Source organism: Sceloporus occidentalis, unplaced genomic scaffold (genome assembly GCF_023333645.1).
Source record: "Sceloporus occidentalis isolate IW3139 unplaced genomic scaffold, rSceOcc1.0.p SCAF_64, whole genome shotgun sequence".
Taxonomy (NCBI): Eukaryota; Metazoa; Chordata; class Lepidosauria; order Squamata; family Phrynosomatidae; genus Sceloporus; species Sceloporus occidentalis.
Window position 1 is genome coordinate 845,387 of NW_028317044.1, and position 15,354 is coordinate 860,740.

Here is a 15,354-nt window from a genome sequence, read left to right on the forward strand (position 1 = left end):
TGGGAGGCCAGTGGTGCTGGAGGCTGTGTTTCAGAGGGAGGAACCGGCCACCTCTGGGAAACTTTGGGCTCAGAGGTGGCTCGAAGAGTGCAAGCAGACTCAAGACTGATCTTAGAAGCTAAGCAGGGCCAGCCCTGGTTAATGAATGGATGTGAGACCAAGGTGCCTTCCTTCAGAGGAAGGAATAGACCCAAACACCCCTGAGCATTCCTGGACCAAGGAAAGCCCAGGAAACGTATGGGGTTGCCCTAAGTCTGGGGTTGACTTGAAGGCATGCATGCACACAAGTCTGATCTGGAAAGCTAAGCAGGGTCAGCCCTAGTTGGCCCTTGGATGGGAAACCCGTAGGCTCTATTTCTGGAAGGAAGGAACTGGCCAAACCACCTCTGAGTCTTCCTGGCTTAAGGAAGCCCTATGAAAAGCCCATGTCGACACACAACCACATACCCCACAGAACAGAGGGGCCCAGACTTGGCCGGGAGCCACTTTCCTCTGCCGTTTTCAATGTTAGGAAAGCTACCATTTGGGTTCTCTGGCTACGCATACCTGCACATGCATTGCCATAGGTTGCCGTTGTTGTATGCCGCATCACACGCTGGCTGTGTTGACCCTCTCTGGAGACCATTTCTGGTTGCCATTTGTCGATGTGCAGCTGATCACATCTACACACCGTGTTTGCATCCAGACTTGTGATACTCCATTATACTGGGTGTTTCGCACCTTCAGTGTCACTTAAATCCCATTACATTTATAGGGCCATGTGCAACTTGGGAGACACAGCGTGATGTGTAGTGGCTTGTGCGTTAGACTACAGCTCTGGAGACCAGGGGTTCGAACCCGTTTGGCTATGACACAGTGACCATACTCTCTCAGCCTCAGAGGACGGCAATGATAAACAAATTCTGCATTATAGGGTCGCTGTTCCATAAGTCAGTAACAACTTGAAGGCGCACACACACAACAATCACAACACCTTACTAAGCATGATTATCTTTCTTCTAGTGAATCCTTTCGCCTCAAAGTACAGCAGTTTCTATTGAGGCACCTTTGCTTCCAGGGAGAGTTTGCCCCGGTTTGCTTTGGGGACCCATTTATTTGTCCGTTTTAGCCGTCGGTGGCATCTGGCGCTGCATTTCAGGTTGACTTTTCTTCTGATAACAAAAACCGGAGCGTTTGGAGGCAGAGAGGAAAATTCCACGCCTGACAAAAGCAAACAGCTGGACACCGAAAAGGAATGTGCCTGGGATGCATTTCACAAACTTGTGCGCTTGGGGAGATTGTGTCAGGTGAGGCCACCGAAAAGCCTTTGCACACTCCTGGCTGGAAAAATACAAGTGTGACCCCGAATGGTGCCATTGTTTGCACATTGGACTCTAGGTTCGAATCCCAGCTCGACCATGGAAACCCATTGGGAGACCTTGGACAAGGAGTCACACTCTCTCAGCCTCAGGGGAAGGCCATGGCAAGCCGCCTCTGAACAAACCTTGCCAAGAACAACCCAGGATAGGTTCGCCTTAGGGTTGCCGTAAGTCAAAAATGACTTGAAGGCACACAACAACAAATGGTGTATCTCAACTCTTTGGAGTGTTAGGGCCTGATTTGCTTGACTCTCTGCAGAAAACAAGTCCCATCGGTCTGGAAAGAAGACCAAACAACGCCAAGGATATGTGAAAATCAATCGGATATATTTTTAATCGATGCGTTTGGCCAGAAGAAGAAAAAAACCTCACCGAAATGTATAGACCCATTTCTTAGGCCGCCAAACGTAACGGTGAATTGCACTGATGTGTGAGCCGACAAGCGCATGGCTCCAACGTACGCGATGCTTGAAATGTCACAGACACACGACGACACACACACACACACACACACACACACACACACACCCCTCTCTCTAGTCTAAGTGAAACCCAAAACGGAAAAGTAGGGCACAGCGCATTGTGTTGATCCTAAGCGATTTCATAGGCTTCGTTTTTGTTTCCATTGTCTCATAGCAGAATTGCTTTCTCTTAGTTGAATCACACAAACTAAAGTTTTAAATCATGAATTCAATTAAATTATAACAATAATAATAATAATAATAGTAATAAACAACCCTTCCTTCCCACATTTGGCTTTGCCGCACAATCCAGGAGTGCTTGCAAAAAGGTGAAAGATGCCGCCTATTCTGTGGATAAGAATCTTGGTTTGAGACAACCTTGCATTTGTCTGGACTCCAAAATCCTCCAGTGACTTTTGTTTCTTATCAGCTCAGGTAGAAGCAAGGAAAGGAGCTTCTGGATCTGTTCATTCAGACCAGAGCTGCATCTACACTGCCCACCTGCAGCACTTCGATACCACTTTCATTGCCAGTCCTGCAAAATCCTAGGATTTGTAGCCCACTTGGAATTCCTTCCCTGGAGGGCTCTAGCGCATTGCCATCATGGACAGCAGAGCATTCAAAGCACCTCGCCAGACTACAAATCCCAGGGCTGAGCCATGGCAGCTGAAGTGGGACCAAAATGCTAGCATTGTGGTGCAGATGCGCCCAGGTTTACAGGGACCCCATCGCTCCAAGGAAAGCAGCTGCATTGCTAGGGCTGAGTGTTCGAACGGAGAGCATTTCCTTTCCAGCAATATATATATATATATATATATATATATATATATATATATATATCCAAGTGATGAACTTTCCAGATTCAAAGGTGGCCTATTGATACCACAATGGAGTCGAGTAAGGCAGCTTCAAACCAACTATTACCCTGACATGCTAGTTTTCTACATGTAGATGCCCTCCGCTCCAACATTTGGAGAACGTGAAGGAGTGACAGCAATGAAGGAAGAATAAAAGCTTGCAAGGGAGTGTGCGTGTCGAATTAAATACAGCACCGTTCCAGAGTTTAAAGCTTGTGCGTTTCCTTCAGCGCCTGTCGCTTCTCCAAGCGCTTGCCTGCGTTTCAAAGAGGTTTGGTGCCTGAACACTAAGACTTGGAAAGAGAAGAGAAGAAATGATGACCCCCTTACAGCTTTTCTAAGTGCCCCTGCGAGGTATCATTCCTATGCCCCAGGATACAGTACTTTCCGGAGTCAGGGTTGCCACTGCCACACGCAAAACGGTTAAATAAACGTAAAGAGGAGGAGAAGGGAAACAAAACAAAGAAAAGACCAACGCTTTTGTCGCTCTAAATCTACCCAGAGGCACCAGTCAGTGGCTTTTACTGAAGAGGAGAAATCTTCAACGGGATCATAATCCGGGACTCCATTTCTTGAATCAGGGGCACTGGAAGAAAGGAAGAAGGGAAGGCGGGAAAAGGGAAGCAAAGGGAGAAGGAGAAGAAAAGAAACCATTCATTAAAAGTAAGTTTTCTCCGAGGTTGTACAGATTAAACATGGAACTTAAGATTTTGTAGCCGTCGAAGTGTTACACAGCACAATCCATGCGCGCTTCCACAAGCAAGACCGATACAGGACCCATTGGCTTGGTGAGAAATGTGGGCTATAAATCAAATAAATAAATAGGGATCAAACCGAATAAATAAATTAGATGGATAAGAAGAAGCAGAGCCAGAGACAGATCGCAAGAGTCTTGCCAAGCGGACATGAATCAACCTCTTTGACCCAGAAGAGGTGGAGTGTCCAAATTCGCTCATGCTACCTCTGGCCTTCTCGGGTGCTGCACACAGCAAATGCACACAGGCAAGTCACACAACACATGCGGGCTTTAAGATTTATGCTTCTGAGTTGCCGCCATTAAAATGTACATGTTCCACGTTGGGGAGAAAAACCTATCCAATTGCTTTCACAGGGAACATTGTGCATGTATATGAAGACACCAACATGATTCCGGCCGCTCTTCGACTTTTCTTGTCACCGGTATGAACCCTGGCAAAATGGTTCCTGCCACTGTCGCGCACCAACACTATCGGCATCCAAAGCGGTGCGGCAAAGAGAGTCATGGCACATGCCAGCCACATGTGCCTTAGAGCATTACCTGTATAGTATACCAGCTCATCCCATCCTGGTTTGTGCCACGCAGCGTTCCTGATGTCTTCTCTTGTCTGGAGGTCTTTGTAAGCTGGAAGAAGAGGGAAAGATTTGGAGCCTATCAGTGCCTATCCATACCTTCCTTTCGTTGTATCGAATAATCTTTGAAAGGATGCAAAAACCAGTTTGGTAGGAGGAATGAAACTGATGCTCAGGGCATCGCACCGATGCCCAGCCTTACCCCAAAGGTGATGGACCATGTACAGCTGCCCAATCTGCGAAAAGAAGCCACCGACGGCTTCTTTGTCATCCTGCCGGAAACCAATGGCTCGAGCCCTGAAAGGTAGAAGAAGAAGGAGAGAAGTGCTGGAGAACGGCAAGTCTAGGAGAAATGTTCAAGAACCAGTGTGGCAAAGCGGTTTGAACATTGGTCTGGGGCTGTGGGAGAACTCGGACCAAGAAAACCCTTTGGGATCAGGACTCTAGGAGACCAAGGTTTGAATCTACACTCAGCCAAATTCCCTCTAAAATAACAAATCTGGCCAAGAAAACTGTGGGGCTTTTTCTCCTGCGCATAAGTTTGAAGGCACATAAAAAGCAACATCAATGCAGAGGTTATCTAGTTCTCTCCAAGGACAATGTTTCAAGGAGAGGGCTGTGAATTTCACCTCCAATCAAATGAGTGGCTGCCGAAGAAGAAAACCAATGGCAGGTTGCAAAAACTGTGACAGTACCGCACCACCCTCGCTGTTTTTTATCTCGTAGAATACAACCCTGTGCCATTTTCTCTCTCACAGCCACATGCATGTGCTTTCAATAAAAAGCGAGCCACAGACTTCAGTTGTGAACAAAATCAGATGACCTCCCTTTGCTGCTCCACCCCATTCGCCCCTGAAAAGACAGGACATTTTGTGCACATTTTGTGACTTATTTTCCCCATGATGCAGGTTGGCTCTCTGCCCCTTTTCCCATTCCCTGAATGCCAGTAAATCAAACAAGGAGGGAGTGAGGCCATTGCACAGGAGGGCATTGGCCTAAACCAGGGTGCTTTGTCTATCAGGGAAGGGAGCAATCTCTGCATGCTGGGAGCGTTTTCACAATGCTCTGGTCAACTATCCCAGTCTAGGATTAAGCTCAAGGGGAAAAATGGTCTGCTCCAGGAAGCCAAATCTAATGTGTTCAACTCCCGGACACTTTAAGGCTGCCGTAACCCAACATACAAACCGCATTAAGAAGAGCATGGCCACTACAGCGAAGGACACTCACCAGTAGTTGCCCCATTCGATCATTGTTCCAGGCTGAAAGGAAAGAAAGAAAGATGTGACTAGATCTCTACATGATTTCCTAGTGTGCTTTTTGGCTTGTTCAAAAGGCATAATGTTCAAGAGGAAGCTTGGAAGACGCTGAACCGCTGGCAGTGCCACTCCTGGCAGGAACCGGCTTGGCATCTTCTGTACCAACTTCAAGGGCAACCTGACACAAGGTTGGGTTAAGTCTCCCTCTTAAGCTATAATTTGTGGGCATCTGATTTGCGATTCAAGCCCTGATCTGCGAACCAGTTTGAGCACCACGTGCGGCAGAAAATGCAGTCGACGCATCAAAACCGACTATGGCAACTACGGGCTCGGCTACTTTGACAACGCAGTTTTCTGAGGTGAAGCGACAGCAGACACATTCCTTCGTCGTCTTTTAAATATACATTTCACAAACAGGAAAAAGGTGCTTACGCGAAGCTGGTAGGACCTCAGTTCATAGATATTGGGCCCAGCCCTGGGTTCGGGTTCATTCCAAAAGCTGAACTCCAACAGCAGCTGGTTCTTGCGAGAGAGAAGCATGCTTCCCCTTGCTTTGCGGAACTCCATGAACGTCTAAAATCAAATTATACAATTAGGTTAAATCAAATCAAATCAAGTTACAATCCAGTGTGTTCCTCAAGACTTTAATACCAGGACATTTACTTGGATTCATGTTTAAAATTGATGTTGTTTGGACAATGGAAGATTGGGGAAAGTTAACGTTTTCATAGAAACATGGGACATAAAAGCAACAGCAACACATGTGCCTACAGATGCTTTTGACTTCCATTGGTCCAGAAACCTCAGCCAGCATGAAGCAAAGGATTGTGGGAGTTGGAGTCCAAACCACCTGGACTCCAGCACTGAGCGGATACGCAAACCTCTAAACTCCTTGATGATGCATAAAGCTTTGCAATAAGTATTATTAAGTCTGAGTGATAAATGTGGATTTATTCCCTGCAAGGCTGGGGCTGCACCTTGAACCACCAAAGAGATTAGATTACATATTCCACCTTCCAGTCTCAGAAGGAAAACCAAGCTTTTCCCATCTTCAACGTGACGCCTATCCAGATATTTAAATGCTGCAATGCCTCTCTCAATGTACTTCACAGCTTATTAGAACATACTTCTAGGACAGGCGGTCCATGGACCGGTGCCAATCCACAAGCCATTGGCTGCGAGTCCCTGGAGTTTCAAGGAAAGAAAGGGACCGTTGTGCTCAATGGGCGCAAACAGGGTGCCAGTCCTTGGCGGATACGATGGATGTGAAACATGCTGGTCCTTCAGACTAGATAGCATAAGATGCACTGTTCTAGGATCTGTAACAAAGCACCACCCTCTTAAAATGAAACAACTATCTTAAGCATACTACAGCGCATAGGATCAGGCCGACAGACTTCACCTTGTCTCACCTTGTCATGTCGAAGCTTACTCATGACCTCCGTCAGCGCAGGGTAGCCTCCCTCGTACCGCCACAGATGGACTGGAAGCAGAAACGTCATGTTTTAAACCAAATTGGAAAGTGGTTTCAGCAGGAGGGAAAGGAGAAGAAGAGAGGTAGGATCTTCCCAGTCGGCTCAGGCAAAAGCAAACTGCTGCAGCCTCTCCTAGTTTGTATGTCCTTCCTCACTGTTTGGTGACACATGGCCCAGTTTCTACCTGTGAAACATTGGGTGCAGTGTTGCAGTGGGAGCACAATGAAATCCCACTTCTTCTTGGGCTGGATACCAAATGTCAGGTCTTGGACTAAATTGACTAAATTGGCTGTGATTTGTTCCATGAAAGTGGAACAAACGGTTGCCTGCTCGTTCCCCAAAGCTCTGGAACATCTCACACCAATGCCTGTAAGCGCATACATCCCTAGCACAACTGCATCACTGTATGTGTAAATCTACAGCGCTATATCAATTAAGTATCATCATCATCATCATCATCTCCTACCTGCCTGATCTTGCTCTCCGTACCACGTGTTCCACGTCCCCACCAACGTACAGGGATACTCTTTCCCTTCGTGGACATTTGGCAGCACCTCTTGGCTTAAAAGAAGGAAGAGAAGAGAAATATGTTCATGCAACTGTTAGGATCTGCTTCAATACTGCTGGTCCTGTGAAGAAAATCCCCATGTGCTGCTTATGGAACTGGACTTTCGGAAGGATTTACTCTGCTTAATGCACTGGACAGTGAAATGTGACCAATTTATCGATGAACTGTTACATGTGGCGGAATTAATGCAGTCTGATATGGCTTTAAGTGCCATGGCTCAATCCTGTGGGACCCTGGGATGGCACCAGAGATCTCTGACAGAGAAGGCTGAATATGTGGCCGAAGTACAAATCCCAGCCTGTTACGCACTACTTCTCTTTCAACAGATCTAGTGATGTCCTCCTACAAACAAGTCGCCCGCGTGTGTTGGCACGATCCTGAAGCAGCCGAACAAGTACACCAGGAAGAAAGGATCCACAACCATCGGCTTTTAGGCGGACTCTCTCTTCTTGTCATTTGACTCCATCTCCTTCAGATGCAGATCTGGCTCAACTTGCTCCCTGCCAAACTAGTTTTCTGCTTACAGGGAAAAACCTATTTACCGAAGTGTGGTTCGCCACCTGCAATTTCAACGATAACAGTCCCTTTTATACCTTTGCCCTGCCTTGTTTTCCTGTATAATCTTATCAGACGGGAAGGAGGTCTCACTGGATTCAATGGGACTTACTTCAAGGCAAGAACAACAACAAACTTGACAATTGTTGTGTGTGTTGCGTGCCTTCAAGTCACTTCTGGGCTTATGGTAAGGGAACCTATCATGGAGTTTCCTTGCAAGATTGGTCCAGTCAGTTTGCCATTGCCTTCCTCTGAGGCTGAGAGAGTGTGACTTTCCCAAAAGGGTTTTATGGCCAAGCGGGGAATCCAACCCTAGTCTTCAAGGTCCTAGTCCAATGCTCTCACCATGACGGCTCTCTTAGGGTTATTACCTACCACCAGGTTTACACATTTTAAACCCCAAAGCCGTCCCTAGGGATAGTAAGACTTACCACAGCTTGTTGTAGGCGTCTAGGCACTCCGGTTTGACATTGTGAACTGGAACAACAAAACTCAGTATTAAAAGGTGACCAAACATGGAAAAAGAGTGAGAACAGAAAGGAAAATAATACTATTGCAATCTTTTTAATGCCGGTTGTTGGAAAAAGGCAAGGATGTCAGAAACAATGATGGCGGATGACAGCGATGGCGACAATAACAGCGACACAACGCAAGCAAATGGCCACTCACTCTGCAGTTTATAAAGGCTGCTGGTCTCCCTTTTGGCCAAGAGGTTGGAGTGGGCATCTTTTCGGGGATCGACTTTGCGGACGAAGAGCGACTTCAGCCAGCTGTCTTCTCCGGAGCGGTTGTTGGTCGAGGCGAGGCCCCTGCGGGTGAACAAACACACAACTGAAGGCACACAAATTGTGCCAGGAACATATTGTCGGGGGTGCTCTGACTGAGAGTTCCTGCATGGCAGAAGCAGGCTGGATTGGGTGGCCCTTGGGGCCTCTTCCAACTCTTACGATGCCTATGAGCATGTCTTTGCTTGCCTGGTTACTATGATAAATCCGCACACGGTAGTTTAAAGCTCACATCCCGACTTGCGGCGGAGATATGACCCGGGGGGCAATCCGGCGAAGTTGTGTCGCAACGCAGGTGATGCAATGTGGATAAAAAGCAAAGGTGAAGCAGCCACCGCTGCCGCCTTCTTATCTTGAGGAAGCGTCTCTGCTCCGCTTCCCACACTTTGTGACCCACAGAGCATGGATCCTTATCGTCCGCCAAGGCTAGTGGGGATTATGCGCCGCTTGCGCCGTCGGCACCCTCCGCTGAACTTTGAAAGCGCAAGCTCATGTCCCGATTCATACGCCAGAGTGGGAAAAAACCCAGCAGCTTTTTGACACATGTGTGTAAAAGGACCCATAAGCATGTATGCGTATGTGCATGTGTATAGCGTGGCATAGTGGTTTCAGTGCTGGACTCTGACTCTGGAGACCAGGGTTCAAGGAACAAACTAGGTATTGTTATTTTATGGTTACCTTGAGTTGGAAATGACTTGAAGGCACAGAACACACATATATATACTTATATGTGGCTTTATGGTGTGTGTGTGTGTATAAAAGACATGCACACTGACACTTAGCATAAAGGAAAGCTCCTGCTGCCAAGTTTTCTTTCCGTTAGCCTGAAAGGCCCTGCCAGATCTCTCTCTATACTCACTGCATGTCCCTTTATATCTGTGTCTATCTGGACATGTGTGAATGTGTATGCATGCATATACACACACACACACACACACACACACATACACACTCAAGCATATATACTTGCATGTCCCTTTTGCACGTCCCTTTATATTTATGCTTAGAGTACACTCTGTAAAGCACTTAAGTGCGCTGGTAAGTGGCATAGAAATGTGCTGTTGCTCTTTGTATCTGTATAGACACAAGCATATATACCTGTATCTATATGAATATGTGCATAGAGAGATAGGCAGATAGAGATAGATAGAAGCAGACAGAAATAAGAGATAGATAGATGGATAGAGATAATCAGAGATAGATAGATAGATAGATAGATAGATAGATAGATAGACAGACAGATATAGGTAGAGATGGATAGAAATATATGAATAGACTAGAAAGCTGGGCCAAAGCTAACAAAATGAAATTCAACACAGAGAAATGTAAGGTATTGCACTTAGGGAGGAAAAATGAAATGCACAGATATAGGATTATGGGGGACACCTGGCTGAATGAAACTACGTGTGAAAGGGATCTAGGAGTCCAAGTAGACCACAAGTTGAACATGAGTGAACAGTGTGATGCGGCAGCTAAAAAGGCCAATGCTATTTTAGGCTGCATCAATAGAAGTATAGTGTCTAGATCAAGGGAAGTAATACTGCCACTGTACACTCGTCCCCCGGGTTACGAAATTAATTCGTTCCGGCGCCATTTTCGTAACCCGGGGGACTTTCGTTAGCCGAATCCCCATAGGCGCTAATGGGGAAAAGCCGCGGCTCCGCCGCGGCTCCATTTAAAATAGCGCCGGCTTTTTTTCGCAACCCGGGTAAACCTTCGTAACCCGGAAATAATTAATTAAAGTTTTTTTTTTCGTATCCCGGGATTTTCGTATCGCGGCGCGTTCGTATCCCGGGGTACCAGTGTATTCTGCTTTGGTCAGGCCCCACCTAGAATATTGTGTCCAGTTCTGGGCACCACAATTCAGAAAGGACATTGAGAAACTGGAGCGTGTCCAAAGGAGGGCGACAAAAATGGTGAAGGGTCTGGAAACCATGCCCTATGAGGAACGACTTAGGGAGCTGGGGATGTTTAGCCTGGAGAAAAGAAGGTTAAGAGGTGATATGAAAGCCCTGTTTAAATATTTGAAAGGATGTCATATTGAGGAGGGAGCAAGCTTGTTTTCTGCTGCTCCAGAGAACAGGACCCGGAACAATGGATGCAAGCTACAGGAAAAGAGATTCCACCTGAACATTAGGAGGAACTTCCTGACAGTAAGGGCTGTTCGGCAGTGGAATGCACTCCCTCGGAGGGTGATAGAGTCTCCTTCCTTGGAGGTCTTTAAACAGAGGCTGGATGGCCATCTGTCAGGGATGCTTTGATTTGGATTTCCTGCATGGCAGAATGGGGTTGGACTGGATCAGGGCCCTTGCGGTCTCTTCCAACTCTACGATTCTATGATTCTATGATTCTATATAGATATATAGAGATAGATAGGGCTAGGGATAGAGATAGATAGATAAGATATATAGAGATAGATATACAGAGATAGGGATGGAGAGAGGTAGAAAGAGATAGAGATAGATATACAGAGATAGTAGACAGAGATAAATAGAAATAGATAGAGAGAGATACATAGAGAGAGAGAAGTAGAGATAGATAGATAGATATAGAGATAGGTATACAGAGATCCATAGATAGATAGAGATAGATATACAGAGGTAGATCTATCTATCTATCTATCTATCTATCTATCTATCTATGTATAGATAGATAGATATAAGAGGTAAATAGATAGATAGAGATTGATAGCTATAGATATACAGAGATAGAGATTGGTAAATAGATATAAAGATAGATAGATAGATAGATAGATAGATAGATAGATAGAGATACATCGATGCAGCTAGGGATCGATAGCTAGAGATAGCTCCCTCCCTAGACAGACAGACAGACAGATGCCCCGCCCCTTTCCCCCAAACTCTTCAACCTTGAGGGGGGGGCTATTGAGGAGCCACGTGACCAGCAGGCGATGACCTTGTGCCAGTGCGCAGGCGCAGAGAGAGAGAGGGAGGGAGGGAGGGAGGGGGGCGTCTTCTCGGCCCCCTCCCTCCCTCCCTCCCTCCCAGGATGGCGGCTGTTTCCCTGCCTCCCTTCTTTCCTTCTTCCTGGCTGCTCCGTCCCGGTCCCTGTGTTCTCACCTGAGGAGAGGGAGGCGGGGAGGGCAGGGCCCCGGGCCCCGGAGGAGGAGGCCGCCTTGCGGCCGGAGGAGCAGCGCCACCGACGCCATCTTCAGCCACGCCTCTCTCCCTCCCTGACGCCCTCCCTCCCTCCCGCCTTTTTTCCTTCCTTCCTTCCTTCCAAGGTCCTCCTGCCGCCTCAGAAGCAGCAGCAGCAGCAGCAGCCCAGGAAGAAGGAGGCCACTAGGGGGAGCCCTCGCCCCCCCCTCTCTCCCTCTCTCTCTCTCTCTCTGAGGCAGACTCTGGCCTTTTAGAAACACAGACACCACTACACTCTCTCTCTCTCTCTCTCTCTCTCTCTCTCTCTATATATATATATATATATATATATCCCCCTCTATATCCCTCCCTTTCTCTCTCTATATATATGTACATACACATATAGCCATTTATATTTATATATCCCTCTCTCTATATATCTCTCTCTCTATATCATATATATCTATATATACAGACACATATATACAGTATTCCTCTCTCTCTCCATCCATATATATATATATATATATATATCCCTATCTATCTTTCTCTATATCCATATATATATATATATATATATAGAGAGAGAGAGGAATAGATACATAGGTAGAGAGGGATATATATATGTGTGTGTATACACACACACACATATCCCTATCTATCTATCTATCTATCTATCTATCTATCTATCTATCTCCCTCTATATCCATATATATATATACACACACACACACACGGCTTTGAGCTTTCTCTGCCAAAGAGCCCAGCCGACTCCACTTCCCAGGATTCCAGAGCGCAGTCAGCCTCCCTGGCAGCAGCCCAGGCTCTGCCAGTCAGTCTCCATCCGCTTCCCAGCCTTAGGAAATACATAATGTCTGAAGTTGAACATTCAATAGAAACGTAGGCTTCAAAGCTATCGTAGGCCTGTCAGTCTGTGGGATGATCAGTGTGTAGAAAGGCCTTGGAGCCCCTCTGGGACTCAGTGAAAGGAAGACGTTGGCAGCAGGGGCCATTTCCCAAACCAAAGCCTCCTTCCTCAAAGACCTCTGAGGGAGAGGACTGAAGCCCAGGGAAAAGGCTCCTGCTGCCAACTTCTTTTCTCTCCTTGAGCCTCAGTCAGAGGGGCTACAAGGTCTCTCTCTCTACTACAGACTGATCAATACAAATGGGGGTTTTGGGGGGGGGGGTTGAGGAAGATGGCCTCTTCAGAGAAACAAAGACGTCACAAAGAAACTCTTCCTCAGAGACTGAAAATACCCCACAAAGAACTATGCAGCATAGATCTCTGGCGCCACAACAAACTACACTTCATAGAGTCAGGCCACAGTGGTTAAAATGGTGTCAGTCTGGGTTATTCCTGCGGTGCAGCCGCAGATGCGCCAAACATACTTTGAATTTCAGTCCCAAATTTCCCAGGTTACCAAGCCGACTTCTTCAGCTTTACTTACTTTTTAGTGGCTTCCAAAATCAAACCATATTGCCCCGATTTCTCCACATCCCTGGAACAAACCTCCATTACGTTTCCATAGCAGAGAGCCACAGGGTCCATAAAGACTTGCGACTTAACAATGTCCGTACTCTCCTTACTTTATGTAACCGCTGCCTCCCCTCGAAAATGGCTGTCATTTTAACAGGCTGAATATTTAAACTGTATTGTATTTAATCCAGGTTTAAAGGGGTGTGTCTGTGTGTCCATTTCTTTATTGAGAGTATGTATTATTCCAATATGTTCTAGTCATGTAAGCCGCCTTCGTCGCTGCAGCAGAAAGGCGGGCTATAAGAATAAAGCTTATTTATTTATTTATTTATTTATTATTAATATTAGGTATAAACAATACATTTTATATATACTATCAGGTAGCTATTTAATTAATATTAATATTACATGTAAATAATATATTTTATAATATAAAAATAGCAATTTAATTGATATTAATATTACATTTATATTACATATAAATACTATATTTTATATATATTATAAAATAATTTAATTGATTAATATTAATATTACATTTTATATATATATGAGTAATTTAATTGATAAATATTAATATTGCATATAAATACCATATTTTATATATAAAATAATAATTTAATTGATTAATATTAATATTACATTTTATATATAAGATAGTAATTTAATTGCTAAATGTAAATATATTTTATAATTTAAAAATAGTAATTTAATTGATAAATATTATTACATATAAATATACTTTCTATATAATGTAAAATAATAATTTAATTGATTAATATTAATATTATATTTTTATATGATAGTAATTCAATTGATAAATGTAAATAATATATTTTAATAATAAATAAATAAAATAAAATCTTTATTTGTATCCCGCCCTTCCAAACGATCAGGGCGGCTTACAATGATGCAACAAGTGCAAACAGAATACAAAGGTTAAAAACATATACACAACAGCAACAACAATCTAAAAAACAACAATAACAGCCCCTTAGCCCAACCTCATGGCCACGGAAGAGGAGGGAGGCCCACAGGATATTTAATCGGGGAACGCCTGCTTGAATAGGAAGGTTTTGAGGTCCTTCCTAAATTGGGCCAGGGTAGTAGATGAGCGGAGCTCCGTGGGCAGCGTGTTCCAAAGGGCTGGGGCAGCTGTGGAAAAGGCCCTTCTCGAAGTGGAAGCTAACCTGGCCCCAGGCACCTTCAGCAATTGCTGCCCAGATGTTCTGAGGGTGCGAGGCGGAATGTACGGGGAGAGGCGGTCCTTTAGGTATCCAGGGCCCAAGCCATTTAGGGCTTTATAGGTAATAACCAACGCCTTATATTGAGCTCGGAAGCGGATGGGCAGCCAATGAAGATCTTTTAGCACAGGTGTTATGTGGCTGGTCCTGGATACGCCAGTGACCAGCCGGGCTGCCATATTCTGTACCATTTGCAGCTTTCGAGTTTGGTATAAGGGTTGCCCCATGTAGAGTACATTGCAGAAATCCAGTCTCGAAGTTACCAGAGCATGTACCACAGTTTCTAGGTCCCTCTGGGCCAGGTATGGGCGCAGCTGGCGAATCAGCCGAAGCTGATAACAGGTGCTCTTGACCGTCGCATTCACCTGAGCAGTCAGGCGAAGGGACGAGTCAAGAAGCACCCCCAGACTGCGCACGGAGTCCTTCACAGGGAGCGTGACCCCGTTCAGGACAGGTGGAACTACCGCCATTCCTGGACCAGGGGAACCTATCGCAAGTACCTCCGTTTTCTCTGGATTCAGTTTGAGTCGGTTTTTCCTCATCCAGCCCATTACTGACTCTAGGCAGGCCACGAGAGGAGAGACGCCATCCCCGGTCACTGCATCAGTTGGAGACATAGAGAAAATTATTTGGGTGTCATCAGCGTATTGATAACCCCGCGCCCCATGTCTCCGGATGATCTCTCCCAGCGGTTTCATGTAAATGTTAAATAGCATGGGAGACAGAATGGCTCCTTGAGGGACCCCGGTTTTAAGGGCCCGCTCGCTGGAGCACACGTCTCCCAGCTGCACCATCTGGGACCTCCCGGAGAGGTAGGAGCGGAACCACTGGAGCGCAGTGCCCCCGACTCCCACCTCTGCCAGGCGCCCCAGAAGGATACCATGGTCTATG

The 15,354-nt window shown here is 45.8% G+C and overlaps 1 protein-coding gene across 1 annotated transcript; it reads right to left on the reverse strand.

Moving 5' to 3' along the window:
* Window positions 1–1,664: 1,664 nt before the first annotated feature.
* LOC149287050 (protein NipSnap homolog 2-like) lies at window positions 1,665–11,833 on the reverse strand. Its single transcript, XM_089493295.1, has 10 exons — window positions 11,725–11,833; window positions 8,529–8,668; window positions 8,291–8,336; window positions 7,203–7,297; window positions 6,674–6,744; window positions 5,694–5,834; window positions 5,233–5,264; window positions 4,208–4,302; window positions 3,974–4,057; window positions 1,665–3,262 (listed from the first exon to the last, which is right to left on the reverse strand). The coding sequence occupies exons 1-10, from the start codon at window positions 11,811–11,813 to the stop codon at window positions 3,198–3,200; spliced, it is 858 nt and encodes a 285-aa protein (XP_089349421.1). The 5' UTR covers window positions 11,814–11,833; the 3' UTR covers window positions 1,665–3,197.
* Window positions 11,834–15,354: the final 3,521 nt, after the last annotated feature.

Excerpts from the sequence above, each read along its gene's own strand:
- LOC149287050 (XM_089493295.1), bottom strand. The coding sequence starts at position 11,813 with ATGGCGTCGGTGGCGCTGCTCCTCCGGCCGCAAGGCGGCCTCCTCCTC. Across the intron at positions 8,337-8,528 it reads CAGCCTTTATAAACTGCAGA|TTCACAATGTCAAACCGGAG; the intron begins GTGAGTGGCCAT and ends TTGTTGTTCCAG. Across the intron at positions 7,298-8,290 it reads GACGCCTACAACAAGCTGTG|CCAAGAGGTGCTGCCAAATG; the intron begins GTAAGTCTTACT and ends CCTTCTTTTAAG.